Source organism: Macrotis lagotis, chromosome X, assembly GCF_037893015.1.
Source record: "Macrotis lagotis isolate mMagLag1 chromosome X, bilby.v1.9.chrom.fasta, whole genome shotgun sequence".
Classification (NCBI taxonomy): Eukaryota; Metazoa; Chordata; class Mammalia; order Peramelemorphia; family Peramelidae; genus Macrotis; species Macrotis lagotis.
Window position 1 is genome coordinate 171,277,412 of NC_133666.1, and position 27,091 is coordinate 171,304,502.

Genomic DNA, 27,091 nt, shown 5'->3' on the forward strand with positions numbered 1-27,091 from the left:
GTACTTGTCTTTGGTTGGAGCAAGTGCCTCACCTTGTCTTGAAGGTCCTGTCCAACTCTAAATTTATGATATTATGTTAGAGGGATTGGGTGAGAAAATTAGTATTTATACAATGCCAGGTCCTGAATTAGATTTTTACAAATATTATTCCATTTGATCTTTTTTTTTTTTTTAAGGTTCTTGCAAGGCAAATGAGGTTAAAGTGGCTTGCCCAAGGCCACACAGCTAGGGAATTATTAAGTGTCTGAGGCCAGATTTGAACTCAGGTAGTCCTGACTCCAAGGCCAATGCTCTATCCACTGTGCCACCTAGCTGCCCCTCCATTTGATCTAGCTGCCCCTAAAGTCACTTTCAATTTTTACAGTCAATTTTTTTTTTATTTTATCCTCCTTTAGAATCACTTATTTCCAGAATTAATAGTATTGGTGTCAAAAAAGCAGAGTCCACAGGAAGCCTTATTAAGAAAGTAGGCTTAAAAATAGTAATGCGCTTCCTAGTGAAATCACCATCTTCCAAAGTCACAAATATTGATGTTGAGATCTTATATTGAAGCATATTTGATATTATGCTACTCATTTTTCAGGTGTTTTTCAAGACACCAATAAAACATAGATTCTTTCCTGAGGGGGCCTTACAGTCCAACCCTTCTTTGTTAAGTATCAGTCTAGAGTGCATCCAGCAGGAGGTGGCTAGTTGTGGCTGAATTAATGACTGATGGTCTTGAAGGCAGAAGTCTGGATTGAATCCTGGCTCTCCGACTTTCTCTCTGTGGAGCTGCAGGAATTCTTCACTTCCTAGACCTTTTTTTCTGCTTTCCCTAAGGATCAGAATTTGGGTAAGAAGATGATCTCTACAATCCCTTACAATCTTTGTGATCAGCAAGATGTGGACCCTCGAGGCAGGTAGGTGGTGCCCTGGAGTTAGGACCTGAGTTCAAATCCAACCTCAGACACTTAATTACCTAGCTGTGTGGCCTTGGGCAAACCACTTAACCCCATGGCCTTGAAAGACCCTAAAAAAAAAATAGAGAAAAAAAAGATGTGGACCCTTCAGAAGTCGCTAGGGGAGAGAGGTGGGGAATGGCCCATCTGACCCTTTCTTTGTGCCTTTTAATACACTTTTCAGACATAGTCCAGGTAATGTTTTAATTGACCATAATTGTTATTATTATTATACAAAGACACGTTCCGTGGGAGCGGGCGACAAAGTCGGTGACGATGCTTAAGGAGCGCCTCCAGGACACATTAAGGATAACAACAAACCCCGCTGCTCAGACTCCTCCCACACGACCAGCTCGAGGCCCCGCCCCCTGCTCGCTGGAGGCCTGGGTGGCGGAGCTTGCAAGGGTCGCTGGGAAATGTAGTTCCTCCTCGGAGCCTCTTTAAGCCCTTCCGATCCAGGACCCGACACTTGTTTATCCGGCTCATCGGCCAAGAAACCCCGATTGTTCCGGGTGGGAAAATGTCCCCCTCCCAGCCTAAGGTACCCGATCGGCTCCGGAGTGGCTTTCCCCCGCTCTCCCCTCCCCCGTCACCGTGACCTCTCCCATCGCTTGGAGAGCGATGGAGGTGAAACCAATGTCAAGGGCCAGCAGGAGCCCGGATGGCGCCCGGCCGCCGCGCACACACGCAACTCACCAGGGTCAGGGCTGCCCGGGTGGCCTGCAGTTTTCTCTTGCTCACCGCCCGGACTGTGGCTCGCACCAATGAAGCAGACATCTTCCCCTCCTTCGCCTCCTCCGCCTCCCCCCTCCCCCCTCTCCCTTCCCAGGGAGGTCCCGCCGCAGCTCAGCGGCTCTCCATGGACACGGTCCGCGGGCGCGCTGACGCCACAAGCCGCCGCGAGCGGCCCGACGTGGACCCCGCCCCTCCCCTCCTCCCCTCTCCTATTGGACAAAAGTTCGTGACTGACAGCAAATGAAGGGCCTATGGGGGGGCGAGGAGTGTCTAGAGACTCGGGTCGATGCTTCCTGTGTGTGACGCAGGGCGTCACGACGTCATCACGCGTCAGGACGCTGAAAGGGTAGATGTCAGAGCGACGCTGGGGGGGGGTTGGGGCTGGGCCTTAGGTAGCTTTTTGGCAGCAAATAGAGCCGAAGTCCTCCGAGTTTAGCAAGAAGAGGTCTGCAGTTAAATGCTTAATAACTGCCTTCCTCTGGAGGGAAAAATATATGCGGGACGCACCTTAAAATGATATCTTTTTACATCCCTACAAGCAGGACAATCAGCGCAAGCCTTGACTGATTTCTTGTGATTTTTAAATTTGAATACTCCCCTGTGATGTAAATTTAAATAACAACTGAAAATTTAAACAATTTAGTAGATTTAGCTGGCTCCAGAACTACTCCAAAACTTTTTTTTCTACTATCATCTTTGTAGATGGTGCAATTAGTTGCCCATGGAGACCCCCCCCAAAAAAAAAGTGCTGTCTGGACGAATAAAAAATTATATAATCAAAATAGCCTACATCTATGGAGGACTTACTGGTCAAAATACTGCACCAATGCAATCAGATTTTGCTTTGAATTAATTAAATGGTCTTGTTGCTCAGTAGTATCTGACTTTATGATGCCATTTGGGGTTTTCCTGGCAAAGATGGTGGAGTGGTTTGCCATTTCCTTCTCCAGTTCATTTTCCATTTCATTTCTGTGGTAGAGCATTCGAGCTTGTATTGGTCTGATCAGCCACAGTCAGGCACACTGTTATTTGTCTCAAACATAGTGATGCCATTTTGGTCTTCAATAACCAAGGACAAGAACCAAACAACCAATCGTTTTCCAGGTGAGAAAACTGAGGGAAACAAGGTGAAATGACCTGCCCAGGGTCATCCAGGTAGTAAGTGTCTGAGGCCAGATTTGAATTCAGCAAGATGAATCTTCCTGACTCTAGGATCCTTGCTCTACTATCCACAGTACCACCTAGCTCTTTCGAAGTGTTTATTAGACACAACAATGAACAAAAGCATGGCGCTGAGGGCTGAAGATACAAATGGAAAAGTGTCCCTGCTCCCAAAGAGTTCATGTTCTAAGAAGGGAGAGAACACATATAGATGGTTTCAGCTGTGTGTCAAATGGAAATGTCCCAAAGTTCTTAGGATCTAGTAGCAAAGCAAGTATTAATGTCATTTCCATCTCTAGTATCATTTCATCTGATGTTGAACCATTTGACAGTGCCAAAGACTTTAGTGATAAGAACATTATTTTCTGGGTCTTCAATACAATTAAGCTGTGTCCCTGAAGGAGCAGTGGCCAGTCTGCATCTCTTTTGGCTGGAAGGATTAATGTTCTCAAAATTTTGGGTTCTGAATCCTGGGTTTTAATGGAAATGGTGGTCAAGGCAGAGGTGATAGTCTCCTTAGAGGTGATAGTCTCCTCTCTCCCAGGTTGACGCCTTGATTTTTGAGTCTGCTTGGTACCTTCTTCACATCAGATGATGGCTGCTTATACTAGGCTGGAAGCAGAATTGTTGATCTTGGAGGTGCTGCCACTCTCAGAGATCCTGTGCCCATCTGCCTGCTGATGGTGATGAGAAAGGTGGGTACATTCTCCAAAGTGATTTTACCCCTTATTGATGGCTGTGGGGCCTGGTTGGGAGTATCTCTGATCTTTGAGGGGACACTATTATGTCCAAGGTTCTTGGGCTCAGGGTCCTGAGCTGTCTTGGAGGTCAAGGTAGTAATTTGATTTACAAGGCACATGATACTCTCTCTTCTCCTGAAGGGTGCTTTTCTGCTTTACCTAGATTGACAGCTACATACATGCTGATGGCAGGGATGGGTGGAAAACAGTATCCTAGCTAGTAGCCCAGCTAGAGATGTTAGTGACATATGCAAGAGTGATAAGAGGGGCTAAGAGTAAATATATTTCTGAAAGAGAAGATTTATTCTTTGTCCAAGATGTGGAAAAGGACATACCTAATCATGGTCTGAGAGCTATTTGCTCCAAGAGAATAAAGGCTCAGAAAGGCAAAAATCACTTCAGCAGAGACACTCTATGAGAAGCAGAGGTTGGGGTGGGGAGTGGTTTATAGAAGCTGCTGTGCCCACTGAGCACAGCTCAGAAACCCCAAGCTCAACAAAAGACTCTAACAATTCTGGCACAGAGCAGATCCATCAAGGTCAGTGGAACTACCATTTCAATGGAGTTCAGCTCACTGAGAAGCAGGCCCATTGTGGCCTGTACAATAACTTTACCTAACATAACATCTGCAAAGAGTTGACATACCATATGTATTTCTTATCTGTGATGACGATGTATGTATTCCTTCTCAAAAAAGATCATCATACCTAGGTAGAGCTAATATAATAAAAATGACAATTCTACCAAAACTAAACTACCTGTTTAGTGCCCTACCAATCAAAATGCCAAAAAATTACTTTAATGAGTTAGAAAAAATTATATGTAAATTCATATGGAGAAATAAAAAGTCAAGAATTTCCAGGAACTTAATGAAAAAAAGTGCAAAAGAAGGGGGCTTAGCCCTACCTGATCTAAAATTATAAAGCATCAGTCATCAAAACCGTTTGGTATTGGCTAAGAAATAGAGCAGTGGACCAGTGGAATAGACTAAGTGCAAAAGCAGGAGACGATTATAATAATCTGCTGTTTGATAAACCCAAAGAGTCCAGCTATTGGGATAAAAACTCGCTCTTTGATAAAAACTGCTGGAAAAATTGGAAGTTAGTATGGAAGAAACTTAGATTAGACCAACACCTCACACCCTTTACCAAGTTAAGATCCAAATGGTTACAGGATTTAGACATAAAAAACAATACTATAAGCAAATTAGAAGATTATGACTAGTTTACCTGTCAGATCTATGGAAAGAGGAGCAGTTTATGACTAAGGAAGAGTTGGAGAACATCACCAAAAACTAGATGACAATTCTACCAAAACTAAACTACCTGTTTAGTGCCCTACCAATCAAAATGCCAAAAAAATTACTTTAATGAGTTAGAAAAAATTATATGTAAATTCATATGGAGAAATAAAAAGTCAAGAATTTCCAGGAACTTAATGAAAAGCATAAAGATATAGATGATTTTGATTACATTAAATTAAAAAGCTTCCGCACAGATAAAACCACTGTAACCAAGATCAAAAGAAATGTAGTAAATTGGGAAACAATCTTAACAACTAATGATTCTGACAAAGGAATCATTATATACTATATATATATATATACTATATATAACTGTCATATTTTTAAAACAAAAAGCCATTCCCCAATTGACAAATGGTCAAAGGATATGCAAAGGCAATTTACAGATGAGATCAAAGCAATCCATAGTCATATGAGAAATTGCTCTAAATCATTAATTATTAGAGAAATGCAAATTAAAGCTTCTCTGAGGTACCACCTCACACTTCTCAGACTGGCCAATATGACCAGAAAGGATAATGATCATTGTTGGAAGGGTTGTGGGAAATCTGGGACACTATTACACTGTTGGTGGAGTTGTGAACTCATCCAACCTTTCTGGAGAGAAATTTGGAACTACACCCAAAGGGCAACAAAAATGAGCATACCCTTTGACCTAGAAATACCACTATTGGGTCTATACCCAGAAGAGAAGATGAAAAAGGGTAAAAACATTACTTGTACAAAAATATTTATAGCAGCCCTGTTTGTGGTGGCAAAGAATTGGAAATCAAGTAAATGTCCTTCAATTGGGGAATGGCTTAGCAAACTGTGGTATATGTATGTCATGGAACACTATTGTTCTATTAGAAACCAGGAGGGATGGGATTTCAGGGAAGCCTGGAGGGATTTGCATGAACTGATGCTGAGTGAGATGAGCAGAACCAGAAAAACACTGTACACCCTAACAGCAACATGGGGGTGATGTTCAACCTTGAGGGACTCGCTCATTCCATCAGTGCAACAATCGGGAACAATTTTGAGCTGTCTGCAAAGGAGAGTGCCATCTGTATCCAGATAAAGAGCTGTGGAGTTTGAACAAAGTTCAAGGACTATTCCCTTTAATTTAGAAAAAAAAATAGATATCTTATTGTCTGATCTTGTTATCTCTTAGACTTTTGGTCTCTTCCTTAAGGATATGATTTCTCTCTCATCACACTCAATTTGGATCAAGGTACAACATGGAAACAAAGTAAAGACTGACATTGCTTTCCTTGGGGGGGGGGGGAGGGAAGTAAGATTGGGGGAAAATTGTAAAATTCAAATAATATCTTTAATAAAAAAAAATCATCCTACCCACTGAATTCTACTGCTGTCAGACTTTGTCTAGAGAATTGTATTCATTTCTAAACACTACAGTTTCAGAACATTATTTAGCTGGTGAGTGTCCAACCAGTTTGGTTACCTGTCTTGAGTTCATGATATATAAGGATTGATTGAAGGGATTGAGCATTTTTAGTTTACAGAAGAAAAGACTTGGGTGGGCCAGTGGAGAAGGAACACGACAGCTTCCTTTTTTTCTTTGATATTTTAATTTATCTTTCCAATTACATGGTATGAAATTTTTTCAACATTCGTCCACATACATATTTTTAAATTACACAATTTTCTTCCACCTTCCCTTCCCACTCCCTTCCCCTTAGATGTGAGCAGGCTAGTGAACATTATATATGTACATTTGTGTTTAACATGTTTACGTAGTAGTTATTTTCTGTGAGGAATTAGGATTGAGGGAAAAGAAAGAAAACCATGAAATAGGAAGGAAAAGTATAAGAGAATTTTTTTAAAAAGCGAACATAGTGTTCATTTAGATTCTGTAGAAGATTTTTCTTTGTTTTATTTTTCTTTGTCTGGATGGGGATAACATTGTCCATAGCTGGTCTCATAGGGTTTTCCAGCTCTCTAAACTGCTGAGAGGAGCTACTTCCATCAAAGTTGATCAATTCACATTGTTGTTAATGTGTATATTCTCTTGGTTCTGCTTCCTTTTCTCAGCATCAGTTCCTGTAATTTCATGCTTTTCTAGAGTGAGACCCTTCATGGCTTCTTATAGAATAATAGTACTCCATAATTCTCATTTACTATAATTTGTTCAGCCATTCCCCATTTGATGGGTATCTTCTCAACTTCCAATTCTTTACCACTCCAAAATGAGTTGCTATGAATATTTTGGAACATGTGAGACTTTTCCCAATTTTTAAAAATTCTTCTTTATATAGGCCTAATATTGGTATTGTTGGGTTAAAGGATATCATCAGTATTATTGCTCTTTGGGCATAGTTCCATATTGCTCTCCAGAATGGTTGTATTAGTTCACAGCTCCACCAATGTCTCAGTCCTCTCACAGTCTCTCCAACATTGATTGTTTTCCGTTTTTGTCATCTTAGTCAACCTGATAGGTTTGAGGTGGGAAAAATAACTCCAGATTATCTCTTTAATTTTGTCCTCATTGGTAGTGAGTTCACCCCTTTCATTTTTGATACTGGTAATTTGGTATTCTTTTTTTTTTAAATCAGATTAACCAAAGATTTATCTATTTTATTGATTTTTTTTCATAAAACCAACTCTTAGTTTTATTTATTAGATCAATGGTTTTCTTGATTTCAATTTTATCTCTCATTTGATTTTCTGAATTTCTAATTTGGTATTTATTTGGGGATCTTTAATTTGTTCTTTTCCTAGCTGTTTTAGTTGCATACCCAATTCATTGATCTTCTCTTTCTTTATTTTATTCATATAAGCCTTTAGGGATATAAAATTTCCTGTAAAAACTTCTTTGACTACATCCCATAAATTTTGGTATGATATCTCATTATTATCATTTTCTTGGATGAAATGATTGATCATTTCTTTTTTTTTTTTTACCCAAGACCACACAGCTACGTAATTATTAAGTGTCTGAGGTTGGATTTGAATTCCTGATTCCAGGGTCGGTGTTCTATCCATTGGACCACCTAGCCACCCATGATTGATTATTTCTATGATTTTTTAATTTGACCCATTTGTTCTTTAAAATTAAGTTTATCTTTCCATGGCCCTTTATTATATGTAATTTTTTTGCATCACGATCTGAAATTATGCATTTATTATTTCTTTCTGCATTTGATTGTGAGGTTTTTATGCTCTAGTACATGATCAATTTTGATTATAGGTACCATGTACTACATAGAAAGGGTATAGTCTCTTATATTCCCATTCAGTTTTCTCCAGAGACCTGATAGCTTTTTTTTTTAGGTTTTGCAAGGCAAATGGGGTTAAGTGGCTTGCCCAAGGCCACACAGCTAGGTAATTATCAAGTGTCTGAGACCAGATTTGAACCCAGGTACTCCTGACTCCAAGGCCGGTGCTTTATCCACTGCGCCACCTAGCTTCCCATGATAGCTTTTTTAAAGTGTCTGAATATCTGTTATGTGGATGGGTGATTATATTTATTCTGTTTGGTTCCAAAAGACAGAATGAGGAGGTGGAAGTTGCAAAGAAACCAATTTAAGCTTGATGTCAGGAAAAACCTTCTAATAATTAGAACTATTAAAATTAGAAGGGACCACTCTGAGAGGCAATGAATGGGTTCACAGTACTTAGAGATCTTCACTGTGAAGCTGGATGACTACTTGTAAAGTATGTTAAAATGAGGTTTCTTATCACCAGAAGGTGGACTTCAGCCTTTCCAATTTAGTGATTCTGTGACTGACTGGAGAAAAAGGAAGCACATTGGTGAGGACGTGTGAGCTGTTGTTTAGAGTGGACATTGATCCACATAGGACCTTGACCCTGGGATGGTTATTCTGCAGATGCCATAAATGAAGGGGGGAGAGGTTCCACAGGTACTATATTTATGAAGAAGTTTTAAGGTTTGCAAAATGCTTTACATACATAATTTTTTTCATCCTCACAACAACCTTGTGAAGTAGATACACTTTTTTGTCATCGTTTTATGGGTGATTAAAAATTGAAAGAATGGTTAACTGATTCATCATATTCATTTTGCATTAACAATTGATCTAAGCCTGCTGATATCAGGTGGCCTTTATGACTTGCAAAAAAGGTTGGTTTTATTATATAAAAAATTAAGATTTATAAGGGCAACTATATGGTACAGTGGATAGAACAGTGGTCCTGGAATTAGGAGGACCTGAGTTTAAATCTGCCCTCAGACACTTAACAATTACCTACCTGTGTGACCTTGGGCAAGTCACTTAACCCCATTGCCTTGCAAATCCCTGCCCCCCAAAAAGATTTATTTTAACTTGATTGTTGAATTTTCAAAAAAGCAATTATTTTGAATATATCTTGTATTTACCTATTCTTATATGTGTTAGATCTCTCTCTATCCCTTCTTCTCCCCAAGAAGGTAAACTCTTTGAGGACAGGGCCCATTTTCCTTTTTATTTATGCCTAGGGAAGAGGAGAATAATTGCATTCCAAAACTGAGCACAGAAAAATAGGAAAGGGCTAATAATGCCTAGAAGGGAAAAGGAGAAAACCAGTCAAAGACAGAAAACAATCAGAGAGATCCCAAAGTGAATACTGGAGGATGATGAAACTTAAGGAGCAAAAGTAGGGAAATGGAATAATAATCATAGCTGACTCAGATGCAATGCTAAATGTTTTTCAATTATTATTTTATTTGAACCTCACAACAACTCTTTAAGGTTGGTACCATTCTTGTTTCTATTTTATAGAATCACAATGCTAGTAATAAGTGGTCACTTACTACTTTTATGTTTTTCCTTTCTTTGGGAGAAGTTAGATGGCACAGTAGATAGAGCACAGACCCTGGAATCAGGAGTTCAAATGTAGTCTCAGACACATAATACTTACCTAGCCGTGCTAGGTCACTTGGCAACTCATGGCCTACTGTCATTGTGCTTCCTAATTGCCCATGAATGAAACAGACCAGTGATTGAGAAAGGGTGCTGAATTTGGAGTCAGATCACCTGGGTTTGAATCTGGGTTCTGTTGATTACTAGCTTTGTGGCCTTGGGAAAGTCACTTAGGTTTTCTGTGCCTCTGTTTCTTCATTTATAAATAGGAAAATACCTGCACTGTTTGCTTTACAGAGCTATTGTGAGAATCAAATGAGAAACTGAACATTAAGTAAATTTGGCTCTGAGTATTAGCTTCTGTTATTATTATCAATCTTGTCACCACATAGAAAGTTGCCTAGGTCTCTGGAGATAAGATGTTTGAAAGGGGGTGTGAGGTACTACATTTATATGGGTACATATGAAATGTCCAGGGAGGGCTAGGGCCACTGATGTGAGGGCTGCTCATCCACCTTTGGAGTTTACTTCTCATCTAAATCTCATCTGTGACTTCAAGAAGCTTTAGCAATACTGGCCACAACTCAGTAAAACCATTTTAACAGATGGGTTAAACCAGGTGGAGGGTAACCAATGAGTTGGTAAGTCTGGGGGATGTGTACCACAAGCTTATGAAGACTTGCCTTGGTACAATGGGAAAATGAGAACAGTTTATTCTCAATGGTCATGAAGGTGGCTGAAGCAGCCAATGTAGAGCACTTAAGAGTTTGGTCAGGCATAGAAGACACCAAGTTCATCCACTGCATCCAGGGTCACTGCCAGTTGTCTTGACTTTTGTCCTGCACTAGACTTCAGAGATTTTGGAAGACAGAGTGAGAATGAGGATTGCTCAACTATCTCACTTAAATCTAAGTCATGTGCAAGTCAAGACATCATCCTTGTGATGTCCTTCAAAAACAAAGGATTAACAACATTTATATGGCATTTCTAAAGTTGAAAAATGTTTCACATTTGAACAGGGCAAGTACATATAGAAGGCAATGGAAAATGAGAAAGCTAGAGGAAATGGTACTAAGGAGCAAAATAAGTCATTCTATCAAGTTTGATACTTTATTATAAGTGTATAATAACTTGCTAGGGGCAAGTTACAGTAGAACATGAAGCTGGACATGAAGCAGAGCATGAAATATTTCCTAAAAGTGCAATTATTCTCCTCTCCCCTAGGCATGCATTAGAAAGAGAGTTACCCTTCTGCTTAAATACTAAGAAAATTACATTAATTTCAACAAACACTAAGTGTGGCCTATGTCCAAAGCATGTAGACAATTAAATAAATTTTCTTTTCATATAATCCACATTATACATCTCACTTCTTTGCACATAGGAGAGAGCCATAAAGGTGGTAGCTGTCTAAAACTGCCTCATATACAGTTTTTTACTCCAATAACTGGTTATAGTTAAATAAATGGATACAATTATTTTATTTTTTGAAATTGAAATTTTATTTTTCCAATTACATGCAATGATAGTTTTTCAACATTCATCCATTTGCAAATTCACGAGTTCCACATTTTTCTGCTCCCTTCCTTTCCGCCTCCCCATGGTGGTGAAAAGTTGTATATGTACATTCATTTTGTTTTTTTTTTTGTTTTTTGCAAGGCAATGGGGTTAAGTGCCTTGGCCAAGGGCATAGCTAGGTAAGTATTATTTGCCTGAGGCTACATTTGAACTCCTGACTCCAGGGTCTGTGCTCTATTCTCTGTGCCACATAACTTCTCCCAAAGGAAGGAAAAACATAAACGTTTTTTCCCTTTTAAAAATTTTATTTATTTTGAGTTTTACAATTTTTCTCCTAATCTTGCTTCCCTCCCCCCAGCCCCCACACAGCAGGCAATTTTGTCAGTCTTTACATTGTTTCCGTGGTATACATTGATCCAAATTGAATGTGATGGGAGAGAAATCATATATAAAAGAAGTTTTTAAAAAAAATGGACATGGTATGCTTTGCTGTGCATTCAGACTTCATAGACCATACATAGCAGATCTCTCAGGATTGCCCTTGATCTCTGAACTGCTGAGAGGAGCTGCATCCATCATAGTTGATCATTTCACAATATGGCCGTTAGGTGGTGCAGTGGATAGAGTTCTGGCCATGGAATCAGGTGAAAAGAAGTTTGAATCCTGTTTCAGATATTTGCTACTTACTAGCTGTGTGGGCAAGTCACTTAACCATAATTGTCTCACATGCCCAGGTTATCTCCAGTTAATAACCTGATCCAGATCTAACCACTAGACCCAGATGACTCTGGAGGAGAAAGTGAGGTTGTTGACTTAGCACAGCATTCCCTCCCTCAAATCTAATTCATGTGTTTAACATGACATCACCCCCCTGATGTCATGGTCTTCTAGAATGAAGGACAGATATCACCATCTCACAATGTTGTTGATGTGTACAATGTTCTTTTGGTTCTGCTTACCTTATTCATCATCAGTTCATGCAAGTCTTTTCATGCTTCTCTAAAGTTTGATCACTCATTATTTTTTTTTAGGTTTTTGCAAGGCAAATGGAGTTAAGTGGCTTGCCCAAGGCCACACAGCTAGGTAACTATTAAATGTCTGAGACCAGATTTGAACCCAGGTACTCCTGACTCCAAGGCTGGTGCTTTATCCACTATGCCACCTAGCCACCCCCACTCATTATTTCTTATGGAACAGTAGCACTCTATAACATTTATATACCCTAACTTTTTCAGCCATTCCCTGTTAGGCCTCCCCTAAATTTCTCATTTTTTGCCACTGCAAAAAGAGCTGCTATAAATACTTTTGAACATGGTAGACTTTCCCCCTTTTTTATGATTTATTTTGGATATAGACCTAATATTGGTATTTTCAGATCAAAGAGTATGATCACTTTTATTGCTCTTTGGGAATAGTACAAGATTGCTTTCCAGAATAGCTAGATACAATTTATTTTAAGTAGAATGTTAAAAGTTACTCCCCAGTTCTTTCAGAATCATGTATCTGATAAATCATAGCAATTTTCTATCCACCTATTCATCTGTATTTCTATTTATATTTGGTGTGTAAATAAGGGTTTAAGCTTGGATCATTTGTATAGAACTCTTCTCATTTGGTGGAGAAAATGATTCTCAGTGCTGCTTGCCTGTGTAAGGAGAGGAGTTGTGGAGAAAACTTGGGAGAAGAGAGATTTTCTTTTTAGGGAAAACCCCAGAGAGAAAGGTAGTTGACCTGGGAAGGAGATAGGTAGAGGAGCTAGTATTTCAACATGTCCCTGATTTACAACTTGCCTTTTTTAAAGATTTCAAGGAATTTCCCTTTGGATAAGATCAGAGATTTTTTTTAACTCCCCTCTTTGTCTCTGTTCTCTCTCTTTTGCTAACTTGCTGATATTTTATATGTGTATGTCAAATATATATTTGTTGTATGTGTATATATATATATATATATGAATACATACAGATACACACAGATACAGATACACACACAGGCATATATATGTTATTGCTTCAATGAGAACGCTTATTTATTCTCTGTATTATACCTGATCTACATAACTTTCCTGATTTTTCTATTTGCTATCTTCTTGGATAAATGATTTTATTTGTTACCTTCTATTTGTGGTGATCTTTTGTATAACTTAGCATTTTGAAGGGGTGGATCCTTAGGATATTAGCTTGGAGTACTATGTCCTCTTTAAGGAGCAGCATCACAAAAAAGCAGCTTAAACTCAGGAACAAAATCATTTTCTCCCAGACTAATTATATTAAGGTAAGTGAGCTTTCAGAGATATCTTTTCATAACTCTATGGGCCTTATTTGGACAATCTATTCAGATACACACATCACCTTACATGAGTAATACAAACACATTAGAGGTGAAATTAATACCTCTAAATAATAATAATAATTTTCAGTGAATTCTGTTTTGTTTGTAAACTCTCAATTCAGGTAAATAGGTACATCTAGTGTCATTAACAAATTGCATTAAGTGGTCATTCCTCTCTAGATTTTCCATTATTTCTGTTCTAGAAATCTAGCTGTTCCCTTATTAAGAAGAATCATCAGAAGAGAATTTCCCCTTATTGGTTCCTCTGCTTTTAGGAGGATGAAGTCATCACTAAGGCAACCTAAGAAGATATTAGGTGTTCTACTTTTGGCAGAGAAAGGGCTTTGGCATATGTTTGAATGAATAATTGTAGTCTCAGTTACTACCGTAATCATACCTCTGTGTCAACTTTTTGACCTGTTTCATAAAATCAACTAGTTTCTTTTTCTAGCTGCTTTGTATTTTACTCTGATGACAAAAATCACCTCTTGATCTCCCCACTCTAGCCCCTTCTACATACTCTGTTTCTTTTGAATCATATGTTACCCAATAGAGTCATGGTCCAATTTTGGATTTTAACCCACTTAGTATCAATTCCTCTTCCTGCCTAAACTTTGGGCATTTGTGTGTAGAAATTGGAAGACATGAATTTGATTACTAACTTTCTGGGCTACTCTTACTTCTTTGTGGCTGCACTTAAAAGCTAATTAGGGAGATAAGTGTAGGTTGTTTTCTTCATTCTTTTTTAGTTTATATCAGTTTAGGTTTTTGCATAGCACTTGACAGATAAATTCCTACCAGCCTCTGTTAGTTGTATTCCATCTTTGGCTAGGAATATGTAATTTCTATGTTGTATCCCTTGCCTGCAGTAGACAACAATGAGAAAAAAAAAAGAATATGATTCTCCAGTAGTTTTCAGTTTCCTATGCAAGACTTCACATTTGCTGGCAATACTTTTTAGGTTCCTTTTGGAAGTGTCATTTTTACTTTTATGAATCACCAGAAGTGGGTAGTTGTCATCCATTTTCATAAATCTTGGGAAGTTTTCTATTAAATATCTTTAATACATACCCAGATATGACAACACAGCATCCCTTCTGTTGCAATCAGGTCAACAAATAGCTGACTCATTACCCTAGAGGAGGGAGAGACTAACTACTCTTCTTGGGACCCTTACTTATCTCTTACTTGAGAAATTCTTTGGTCCTTTATCATTCTTTGGAGGACAATAGCTTCTTTCTCCTCAGAGCATCTAATTCCCTCTACTTCAGGAAGAACCTCAATTCTGCTTTTAAGTTCTAATTGTACAATATCCTTTTCCTTCCCTTTTCCATTTTGTTATACTCTTCATTTCCCAGACATCCTGATGATTTAGCTTGTATCTTTATGGTCTGAGCAACTCACAAGTGAAGATCTTCTAGAGGAGCTATCTTCTCTGACAAGTTGCTGGGGACATGATGAACAACCAGCAGCCAACTCAGTAACTTCCAACATCTTGAAATCATGAAGTCACCAACAGAGGTGGAAACATTTCTCAGGATTGCTATTTGGAGACGTGGGCTCAGGTGAAGAAACTTAAAGGAGAAGAGGTAACAGGGACTTGAGTGAGGTCTAGTATCAAGCTTGCCACAGTAAATATATGTTATGGTTGCCAAGTGCTAATATCTGTCATACACACTAAGAATGGAAAGAGAAACCTCCCTTCACTGAAAGTCAGAGATATGTCCCTAACTTGGCAGGGCCCCATAAGAGAGGGATAACCATTCCATAGCTCTTATAGCTTGCTAAGGAGGTGGCTGTTCCTATCTCCAGCCATGAGGAGGTGATTAACAACCAGGAGTCAGTGGTTTGAAATATAGGACTCGGTTGAAGAGGCCAGAGGACTTGCTCAGTAACTTGGGAAGTGCTTCAGTCAGGCAAATTGGAGAGGGAGAGTGTCCCCGATTTACCCTATTACATAAAGAAAAATACAAAATTTTCCTTGTTCCTGGGAAGCCCCCATGTGCATCTGAGTGATGATGGTGGCAGAATGGTGGAAAAGGGTGCAGAGAATACTAAGAAATACAGTTTTTAAACTATCTACATAGTTTGTCTTTTGCTACTGTTAATGTGAGATTCTTGTTCAGTAAATAATGAGTAGACCTACCTTTGGAGAACTTATATCATATTAAATTTTACATTCTCACTATTAACAAAACCAAGGGAAAGGAAGATGTAGCTAAATGGAAGGATGGCCTCTGGGGACTTTTTGGAGAGGCAAATAATGGAATTAGTGGAATTGGTTTTATTGTGAACTCAAAGGCAAGACAGGACATCATTTCATGGGATGTTTTGTCATCTCGTTTTTCAGTGTTCATGATAAGTATTTACAAAAAGACTATGGAAATAATTGTAGCTTGTAAATACCCATTTGTTGTAGATGAGATAGAGAAATTCTTTGGAGTTAATAAGAACCTCCAAAGAAAATCATCATACATTTAAAAAAAAATTTATTTAAGGCAAAGGGTTAAGTATGACTTGCCCAAGGTCACACAGCTAGGCAATTATTAAGTGTCTGAGGCCAGCTTTGGAGACCTCCTGACTCCAGGGTCAGTGCTCTATCCACTGCACCATGTAGCTGCCCCCTCATCATACACTTTTAATACTTGGTGATTTCAATACAAAAGTGGGAATAGAACAACAAGATGCGAAATATATTGGAAGATGTAATCCAGGAATAAAGAATAGGAGAGGTCAAATTATTGTTTTTTTCTTTTTATTTTTTTGAGGCCAAAGTCTTATAACTATCTGGAAACATCACGTACATGATAAATTCTTTCTTCATGAAAAGAAGTGGAAAGTCATAGACCTGATGAATACTTAATAACATCACACACACATACACACACATATACATATATACACATACAAAAATGAAATTAATTCTGATTTAGTGAACAGACTTCTTCAAATCATTTCTGAATAGCTGTGTACAGTCATTCTACCAATTTAGGGATTATCACCAAGTCAAAATAGTACAAACCTAGAAGATGAATAAAATTGGAAAGTTCCAGCATTTTATTGACACAACTCAGTTCTGATCTGTTCAAACAAATTATAATTAAAATGGATAATTTTTTTTTAGGTTTTTGCAAGGCAAATGGAGTTAAGTGGCTTGCCCAAGGCCACACAGCTAGGTAATTCGTAAGTGTCTGAGACCGGATTTGAATCCAGGTACTCCTGACTCCAAGGCCGGTGCTTTATCCACTATGCCACCTAGCCGCCCCTGGATAATGGTTTAAAAAAGGACATAAACACTAATTATAATCATTTCATATAGATGTTTAAGCTCTCCACCATCTGGTTCCATTCTTCCAGGAACATTTAGTCTATATTCTTATCAATCTATTCTGATCTACTTACATATTAGACCCTTGCAAAGAGTTATGGATAAAAAGACAAAAAAAGAAACTGTTTTCCCCAAGGAGTTTACATCCTATTGTGGAGGCAACATATACATATGTAAGCAAACGATAGGGATAGGGGACTAAGTTATACAGTTAATATCTCAGAGGCAGAACTTAAATCCAGATCTTTCTGGTTCTTAGACCAGATTCTATTTACTGAATCATATTGCCTTATTTATCTGTTCCATCCATCCATCCTTCCACCATCTGTCTGTCTATCTATGTAATCTATGTCTCTCTCTCTCTGTCTCTCTGTCTCTCTGTCTCTCTCTCTGTCTCTCTCTCTGTCTCTCTCTCTCTCTCTCTCTCTCTCTCTCTCTCTCCCTCCCTCCCTCCAACACCTATCAGGATGTGGTTGTTCACTGTACTGATCTTTCAAATTGTTTTTCAGAGAAAAAGCACTGGGACGTCGAGGGACTGGAAGTCAGTGATGTTGAACTTCTAAGGACACTATAGATTCTAGGCAGTGGAGGTGGAGAAAGGTGTGCCTTCTAGGCATAAGGGGCAACCTGTGAAAGGCCATGGAGTTGGATGACAAAGTATTGTCAGGATAAGTGAGAGAGAACATTTAGTTGGACAAGTGATATGAAGGGAAGTAATGTATCCTAAGCTGGAAAGGTAGGTTGGAATCAATACTAGCCTGTTTTTCATTTGGGTATTCCATTTTTTTTTAACATGCTTTTCTACTGTACACCCTCCCCATCCATGTCTGGAAAGCTCTTCTTCCTCTATGTCTTGGAAACTCTTGCTCACTGACTTGCTCACCAGAGGCCTTGGTTAAGTATTCCATCCCCCCCTTCCCACGCAAAATTGCTTTGTATTTTTTTTGTATGACAGGTGATATTAACATAAGCATATTTTGTATTTTAATGTGTACATGTTACTTCCCTTTGGTAGAATGTAGGCCCTCTGTAGACTAGCAAAGATCCTTAACTAATGCTTGTTGAATTGAATGGCATCAGGTTTTTCTTAGTCTCCCTGACTCAAAAGTTCAAGTTGAAGGATCTTAGAGGATATTTAGTCATATCTCATTCCTCTCTTGCTTCCCTGTACTCCTCCCCTAAATCAACATTACAAGTGTTCTTGCAGGCAGTCATCTTGCATAGGCAGAGCAATGGATAAAGTGCTGGGTCTTTAGGCAGGAAAACCTGAGTTCAATCTGTCCTCAGATATTTATTAGGTATGTGGCAAGTCACTTTCTAAGTCAAATTCTCTTTGCCTTAGTTTTGTCAACTATAAAATGGAGGATACATATGGTACCTATCTCCCATGATAATTTTGATGATCCAATGGAATAATAATTTTAAAATGCCTATCACAGTGTCTGGGATATAGTAAATACTATATAAATGTTAGCTATTGTTATTGCTATATCTCCATTACTTTGAAACTGATGTGATATGTAGTGAGAAACAGTGGAAAGGACACAACTTTGAACTCAAAGGACCTGGGCCCAAATCCTGTTTCTGTGATGTGTACAACCTTGGGCAAGTCACAATCTGTCTTTGATCCTCAGTTTCCTCATCTGTAAAATAATGAAGACAAAAAATGATTAGACTAGATGACTTCTGAGGACCCTTCAGACTCTATATCTATGATTCTATGATATGCCAAAGAAGCCTGCTCATTTGTTAGATAGCTTTTAAATTCTTTTCCTTTCAAATCCCAAGATTAACCAGCAATTTATTTAGGCATTATTCAGTTCTTTCTTTGAGCCAGCTATTATCAAACTGTATCTTTTTCACATTTTGAATGACTAAAATCATCTAGATTATTACATTTTCTTGCCATCTTACCTTACATTCATATAATACACTTTCAGAAAATTAAACATAAGTCTGCAATGCTCAGTGTCACTAAGAAATTTTAAAAGGTTTGTGATCATCTAAGAAATAAGATGTAGACTTCTTGATCTGTCATTTAATCTCTACCCTATCTGGTGATCTCCTCACATTATATACAAACATGTCATGATCATTTCAGCTTTCATGATGTTTATACCATTTGGAATGCCCTCCTGTATTTTTCTCTTATTCTTTTACTCAACTTTCAAAGCTTAATTCAAATCCCATCTTCTCCATGAAGCTTTATATTACTATTCCTGACTACCTTATCTATCCTTCTTTTAAAATTAAGTTTCCTTTTTTGCTTTTTGTGGGGCAGTGAAGTGACTTCCCCAAGGTCATACAGCTAGTAAGTAACAAGTATCTGAGACTGAATTTGAAATCAGGTCCTCTTGACTCCAGTCAATGCTCTATCCACTGTGCCACCTGGCTGCCCTCTAAGTTTTATTTTCCTTATAATATTAACTTAACATTTTTACAAATTGATAAAGAGGAATATATTGTCATATAAACATAAGAGGATTATGAATATCATGTATGTGTTGTTTAAAATGTATATATCATCTATATTAAATTTAGTATGAAATATTAACATGACTTAGTGTCCCTGTCTGAATTTCTTTTTTGCTCTAACATTTAAAAAACATTTTTATTGGTCTTTTAAAAAACTCATTATTGCTATATACCCATTCCTCATAACTCATTCTTCCAAATAAAAGTCCTTCCTTGTATAGTAAAACAAAACATTCACACATTGTGTCTGAAAATCTGTCTCATTCTTTGCATACTTCATTTGTAGTCTTCTGAAATTGGGAATGGTCATAGCAATTGATCAAAGTTGTCTTCCTTTATATTTTTGCACATTTCTTCTTTTAAAAAATTTCTTTAGGATATAACAATCTGCCCACCCTCCACCCCAGGTAACATTTTCTTTTTTTATCATCTTTGTTGTGAGGTAGTGCCTCAGGGTCATTTTAATTTGTCTTACTCTTTTTATTAGTGTTTAGCATTTCTTTATGTTAATAGTTTGCATAACTTCACTTGAAAATTGTCCATTCAAATCCTTTGGCTATTTATTTATTGAGAATGAATCATATATATTTATATATTTTTTTCTATTTTTTAATTTTTTTCCCAGTGACATGGGAATTTTGAATTTTGAATTTTCTCCCTTTTCCCCTTCCCCCAATTTCCCATTGAGAAGACAAGCAATTTGATAGGTTTATATGTGTAGTTATGCAGAACATATTTCCAGAGTAGTCATATTGTGAAGGAAAATATAGACCAAAAACAAAACAACAACAAAAAAACCCCCAAACCCTCACGAAATATAAAGTTAAAAAAAAAAGTATGTTTCAATCTGTGTTCAGACACAACAGTTCTTTCTCTGGGGAAAAGATAAGATCTTCAGAGTTGTCTTGGATCAATGTATTGTTGGGAATGACTAAGTCATTCATGCTGAACATCTTACATTATTGCTGTTAATTTGTATCAACTTATGCATGTCTTCCCAGGTTTTTCTGAGAGCATTTGGCTTATAATTTCTTATAGGAGAATAGTATTCCATTACAACACATTCCACAACTTAATCTAATCCCCAACTGATGGGCATCCCCTAAATTTCCAATTCTTTTTCACCAGAAAAGTGGCTCATGTGAGTATACACACATACACACACACACACACACACATTTATATATTAGAACTTTATCAGAGACATTGTTGCAGAGTTTTCTCTCAGAACTTTATCAGAGACATTGCCATAGACTTCTTTTTTAAAATTTTTTTTATTTTTAGGTTTTTGCAAGGCAAATGGAGTTAAGTGATTTGCCCAAGGCCACACCGCTAGGTAATTATTAAGTGTTTGAGACCGGATTTGAACCCAGGTACTCCTGACTCCAGGGCTGGTGTTTTATCCACTGTGCCACCTAGCTGCCCCACATAGACTTCTTTCTCCATTAATGGGTTTTCTTCCAAATGACTACAAGACTATTTTCAATTTAATGTAATTAAAATTGCCCATTTCATTTTGGGACCTTTTTTTTTCTTAAGTATTCACTCCTGTTTCCTTCCCTTCCCCTCTAATTTATGATATACTTTTTTTTTTTATCTCAGTCATGGATCTATTTAGGACTTGTATTAGATGTGAGATGTTGTTCTAAAGCTAACTTCTGTCAGATTTCTTTTTAGTTTCCCTGCAAATTAGGGAGTCCAATGTTTGGTGTCCCTGGGCTTATTTTACACCATGCTTTTATATTTAATTACTTCTGCATATAATTCAGTTAATCAACTTTTCCATTTGTTAGCCACCAGGAAAAATTTGATGGTTACTGCTTTATATCACAGTTAAGAGATCTGGTATTTTTAACTCTCCTTCCTTCTTTTTTTTTCATTATTTCTCTTGGAAGATCTTTTAGATTTTTTATTTTTAGATCTTTTTTTCCCAGATAAATTATTTCGTGTAGTTACATAACGTTACTCATTGGTTGTGTTTGGCTTGGTACTGACTTTTATAAATGAATTTTTATTAATGAAACCCAACCATGTGCAATTACTCTCTCCAATTATTCATTTTTATTAATTTCTTAAGTATTTTGCTATTGTATTTGTATAATTACTGGTCTTAGCAAGTACATATACTGTAGTTATTTTGAATGTAAGTTTTTTTTGGTAGTATGAATGATTTTGTGATTTTATTTTCTAACTTGCTTTGTTATTCCTTCAGCATACTTTTTAGTTGACTTGTTCTTCCCTCTTCATTTCATGCCTTCAGTCATTATCTCCTTCCCCCTTTTCATATGAAGAGTGGGCCTTCTTGCCAGTACAAATCATTCTACAAGTACCCTAGGTCCCATTCTATCCTGTCCTCTCCAGCAGATAGACCCTTTTATCATCTCAGTTCTCATCTTCAATCTCACCCTTTACTGGTTGCTTTCCTTATCCCTACAAATATATGATAAATATGTCTTTCCCATCCTCAAAAAAAATCTCTCTTGGTTCTGGTCATCCTTTCTAGATATCATTCCATCTTTCTCCTCCCTTTCCTGGTTAAACTTCCTGAGAAGGCTCTCTAGTGCTTTCATTTCCTTTCTTATTTTAACACTGGAGTGTCTTCTGACCCTAACCTTCAAATTAAATTGTTCTCTTCAAAGTTGTAAATTTATCTTTTGTCTAATTTAATGACTTTTTTCTTAATCTTTACTATTTTTGACCACTAGATTTTGATATTGTTGATCACTATCTTCTTGATGCACTCTAGGTACTTCTCTTTGTGGATTCACTTCCCAGTCTTCTTTGCTGGGTCTTCATCCAAATTATACCTACTCACTGTGGCTGTCCTCCAAGGCTCTGTCCTGGGCCCACTTAACTTTTTTCTTGGTGATCTCAACAACTCCTATAGATTCAATTATCTTTAAAAAAATTCTAGAATTAACTCTTACCTCTAGTCTCATATCTCCAACTGCCTATTGCACATCCTAATAAACTTTCAGTCCAAACCTGAACTCTCTTTTCCTGCCAGCTCTCCCCCCTTTAATGTCTCTATTACCATCAAGGACTTTTATCAGTATGCATTTATTCAGGCTTGAAACATAGCTTATCATCTTTAATTCTCTCACAGTTGGTTTTTTTACTTTTGTAATCTCTCTTAAAAATATCCCTTTCTCTCCCAGCATGGGGCCTGGTACACAATAGGCACTTAAGTGCTTGTTCAGTGATTAATTATATTTTCTAATTTTTTCATTATCCTTCCATGCCTTTTTCCAAGTCACTGAATTGAATGTATGTGTGTATGTAGATACCCTATCTTGGATTGGAGCATCTTATTGAGTTCTTAGTAGAATGTCTCTTATAATTATCTTCATTGAGGTCTTTTATGTTCATCATGAGTGCTCATGATAGTACATGGTGTAATGTGTACATTGAGCACAATGAGTAAATGAAAAATGAAAAAGTATACACTTTGAGTTTGAGGAAAACTCTGCCAACCTTCTTTCCCTTTTTAAAGAATACTTAAGAACTATCCTTCCACTTAGTTACAATTTCTTCTTTTTTCTAATGAGAATGACATTGGTCTTCTATTAGTATATTGCCATGGTAACTGGAATGAAATTTCACATTAAGTGAAACTTAGAATAAAGCATTAATTCAGTCAATATTTAGAAAATCTAAAAAACTTTGATTCTATGCTTTCATCACCATTTCACTGCTACCATTACAGAAATGGAAAAAGGCTATTTTGTTTCACTGACTGTCATGATCTAGGAACTGATCACATACATACTGTATCACATGCATACTGATGTATCATGATGTGATTAAGATTTAAAAGTTAACTCTAAGTACAAAATTAAAGTGAACTTTGGAAAGTATCATAGGATCATACATTATTGAGCCAGAAGGAAACTTAGGAGGTCATCTAGCCCAAACTTCTTATTTTAGTATCATGTATCTCTTCCTAATACAGCAGACAAACAACTGACCATACTGGACTGAAGAAAATAAGGTTTAAGAATAGCTAGAAAGATGTACATGGATCCTATGTAGTTTTTTTAAAAAAGGAACCAATTTTGTCATGATGTGAAGATGTTTAGAAACATTAGAAAAGTTGTTAGAAAACTAAAGATTGAAAATTTGATTTTTATTTCAAAATCATAAATAATGGAAGCATAGTTCAGACCATTTAATAAGATATATTTTTCAGTGACTTGTGAAGTTAAAGATTATATCTTTAAAGGTATCTAAACAGCCCAAGTTGATATTGAGATCTTGATTGACAGGTATGGCCTCTTCAATTTGTAGAGCAGTAGAAATCCACAGTGAAAGAACTTCAGACATGTTTTACAGATATTATTTTCTTAGCAGCATCAAATAGGACAATTTGTTTCACATCTCCATCTTTACATAAGTGCAGCAAATATTGTCAACTCATTTAAAGGGGGAAAACAAAACTAAAGCAAAAATTGTCCATAGAAATTTTCCATAAAAGTTTACTTTTGTCCATGTTATCAAATTTTCTACAGATACAGCGGAGGCAGTTCATATCTGAAACACTTTTACACAAGGAATCAGTCAGTAAACAATAATAAATACCATTTTCCCTTTTCAAAACAAAAAAATACATTTGCAGGGGAAGGAGGAGGGCTAATTTGTACACCAAATTTTTAGTATGTTTTGAAAGGATTAAAAACCATGGGAATTATTTTTATGTATTAGGCCTTAATCACACATTTTTTTAACCTAGTCATCAAAGAAAAGCAAAATGGATTTCAATTAAATTGCTCAAATTTAATGACAGCAGGTGCTTATGGCAGGTGGACAATATTAAAATTTTTTTTTAAAAAAATTAGCAATTTCATTAAATAAAAAACATGAACAACCAACTGCCATTTCCTAAGTTGAAGTCTGATACATGCTGCCATGTCCTGTACACCCAAGCTGCTAAAATAGCCTCATTTTCAGAGTGTATGTGAATGTCGTTAATGGTGCTCTGTTCCCTCACGAGTCTTGCTGGGTCCTCTTCTGTGAGGCTTTTCCCTGAGTCATGTTTTTATTGGAAAGGCTGCCTAGAGTGGAGAAAAACACAAAAAGGCAAACAAACCTCCAATTATTCACTTTGTAATTAGAAAAATCACTTTGTATTTTTAATCATTTGCATCAGGGACTTTGGTTTTCATTTCAAATATTCACATGATTAGAATTAAAAATGTTTCAAATATGAAAGGTTAGCTATAATGAAATTTCTACAAAATGAAGTTCGGTTACTATACTAGCTCAATTTTATTAAGTTCACAATTAGTACAGAGGAACGTAAGAGAGGTCTAATGGTTGAGTACAAACAAATGTGTACAAACTTGTAGCTGTGAAGAGAGAAAAGAAATGGTAAATGTTCATCTTGTCTTTCAGAAAAAGGCTAAAAGAACAGAGCTCTGACAATAACTCACAAGGAATTGGGAATGAACAAAAGGAAAGATTTTGTTACTTCCTGTGAATCTGAAATGAGGACTCCTACTCTTATCTACAGAAACACCACAGAAAAGGGAAGTGAAGCCCTAATCAATTCTTCCTTAAATGGTACATTAACTCAAAAAGTGCTGAAGGACTGGACAGTACTTGCATATAGCAAAGAGCTAATATATGCTTTTTGATTGATGATCCATTGTCAGAGTAATTTATGGTGGTCAGACTAGAATGGGAATATCTTTTTGTTCATCAAATGAAGAGGTGTCTTGTAAATTTACCATTACCCAGCCTGAAAGTGGGAGAAGTCATTAGATGGAGTAGTTAGGTGAAAAATCATCTTCTCCAAGGGTACTGATTCATCAACATTGGTCTCTTTATTGAAACTGTCTTTTTTTCACCATTGCTGTAAAATTTTCTTTTGTTTCATAATTTCTATTTTCAGGTACTGAGCAGAGGTCTTAGTAGAGTTGCTTCACTGTTACTTGATTTTTTTTTTGGGAGGGCTGGACCTACATTTCCTTGTCCTGCACTTATGAATGCCTTAAGTTCAGGGAATCATCTGACCCTGATAACATATTCCTGTCAACATCATGCCACTCTTTTGGCTCCTGAATCAACAACTATTGACTCTTTCATGAAGACTAAATGCTCATAACAAAGAAGCATGAAGACGATGCTTCATTTAATTTCTGTTCTTCATGTGGATGAATTATAGTATTCTCTCCTGAATTTTTTATCCTGGCAAAAACTTCCTGGGCCCAACAAGAATCATGTGATTATGAGTAAGATGTCAAGAATATTGTATGGCTTCTTCACAATAAGATCACACGTGATTTACTTATCATTTAAAAATTAATCTGGTCTCCTTATCTTGAACACCTTTGGTGGATTGTAGGAGTCAATCTTCTCACACTCTCTTCAGCAACAAGACATAAATGCAAAAAAGATGGGAAAAAAACTCATCCTACAAGATGTTCTAAGAGATATTATCCTCAAATCAATGAATGATGTGCTTATAAAAATTTGATCAAGAGTTACCATAATAGCAGGAATATCATACCAAGAACTAAAAGGACGTTGCAGAAACCAAGGAGCTACTAAAGGTAGAATAGAGTGGTGCTAAAAATAATTGGGGGGGGGGGGAAGAGAGGATCCATTTGAAGACTCTAATAGGTTCTGGAAAACTGATATCCAAGAGGATGAAGAGCATAGTTTTATAGATTTAGTGTTGAAAAGGACATTAGAGGTGAGTGCGAGCACCTCATTGTATGGATGAGGACACTGAAGTCTGATGACTTGCTTAGAATCACACAGCTAGTAAGTGACTGAGGTGGAATCTGAGCCCAGTTTATCCCAACTATAAATCCAGCATTCTAACCATTAAATCAAACTCAAAGATCATAATTCTAAATGTGGGCTGACCCAGATTAAAATGTAATTGAGAAGTATTTAACAAAATAAAGATACAATAATATTAAATTTAAAAACTAAATCAATATGCACCCTGTGGGGATTTTTATGTATAATATGCCCCCATTTGAAAATGAGATGGACACCACTGCAGTAGACCAGATTGTAGGAAACAGATGATGAATTTGGGAAACAGATCACAAGTCTGTCTTGGAAGCATGATATAGTAGTGATTGAAGACTTAAATTGGTCAAATATCTACCATAGCACTTTTTCTTTTTCTAGCTAATATTTTTAACAACAGAGAAGGCTAAAACCCTAATCTGTTCTTGTTTCTCTCTCTCTGTCTCTCTGTCTGTCTCTGTCTGTCTGTCTCTCTATGACTTGGTAGGGCTACATAAGCAGATCCATAGGCTTGCAGTAGAACTCAAACTCTACTCTTCTTAGGTCCCTGAAAATGCAAAGGCAGTTGTATATTTCTATGGCTACCATGCAGTATGTAAGTGCTCTGTGCTACAAAAGTATTCAGCTACAGAATTGAAGAAGAAAAGGGAATTGGGACAGGACATTGGCATGCATGATGTTCTATAAAACTTGAGAAAAAGTAGACTGGCATAGGTGGGTTTTGTTCTATCCTCCAAGAAACTGCTCAATGTGAAAGAAGGCTGAGATTGCTCTGAGGAATAGCCCCCCCACCAGGGGAAATTGCAAAAAAAAAAAAAGGGGGGGGGAAGGAGTCAGAAAATGAAACTACCCAGGATCTGAGGAGGTAGAAAAGTCAGTTCAAGATGCTGATCATCCTCTTTGATATTTTTCCAGATCCAATTATATTCTTCATATTAGTCATTTCTCTCTCCCTGCTTCATTCTCTCTATTATTATTTTTAGCACAATTCCATTCTA

At 37.1% G+C, this 27,091-nt stretch overlaps 2 protein-coding genes and 1 long non-coding RNA gene across 6 annotated transcripts in view; 1 reads left to right on the forward strand and 2 right to left on the reverse strand.

Moving 5' to 3' along the window:
• The window catches only part of ISCA1 (iron-sulfur cluster assembly 1), a 13,840-nt gene extending 12,079 nt beyond the window's left edge, over positions 1–1,761 (reverse strand). Inside the window, exon 1 of the mRNA XM_074200937.1 lies at positions 1,638–1,761. Coding sequence (XP_074057038.1) covers positions 1,638–1,718 — 81 coding nt within the window. The 5' untranslated portion in view covers positions 1,719–1,761. The remainder of the gene's footprint in view (positions 1–1,637) is intronic.
• Positions 1,289–25,887, forward strand: LOC141498023 (uncharacterized). Its single transcript, XR_012471522.1, has 5 exons — positions 1,289–1,482; positions 3,382–3,532; positions 14,887–15,117; positions 17,366–17,592; positions 24,723–25,887. It is a non-coding gene; the product is annotated as an uncharacterized LOC141498023 (long non-coding RNA).
• TUT7 (terminal uridylyl transferase 7) overlaps positions 23,443–27,091 on the reverse strand; it is an 85,709-nt gene continuing 82,060 nt past the window's right edge. For all 4 annotated transcript variants that reach the window (XM_074200933.1, XM_074200934.1, XM_074200935.1 and 1 more), the window contains one exon: positions 23,443–24,382. The gene's annotated coding sequence lies outside the window, so the exon portion shown is untranslated. The remainder of the gene's footprint in view (positions 24,383–27,091) is intronic.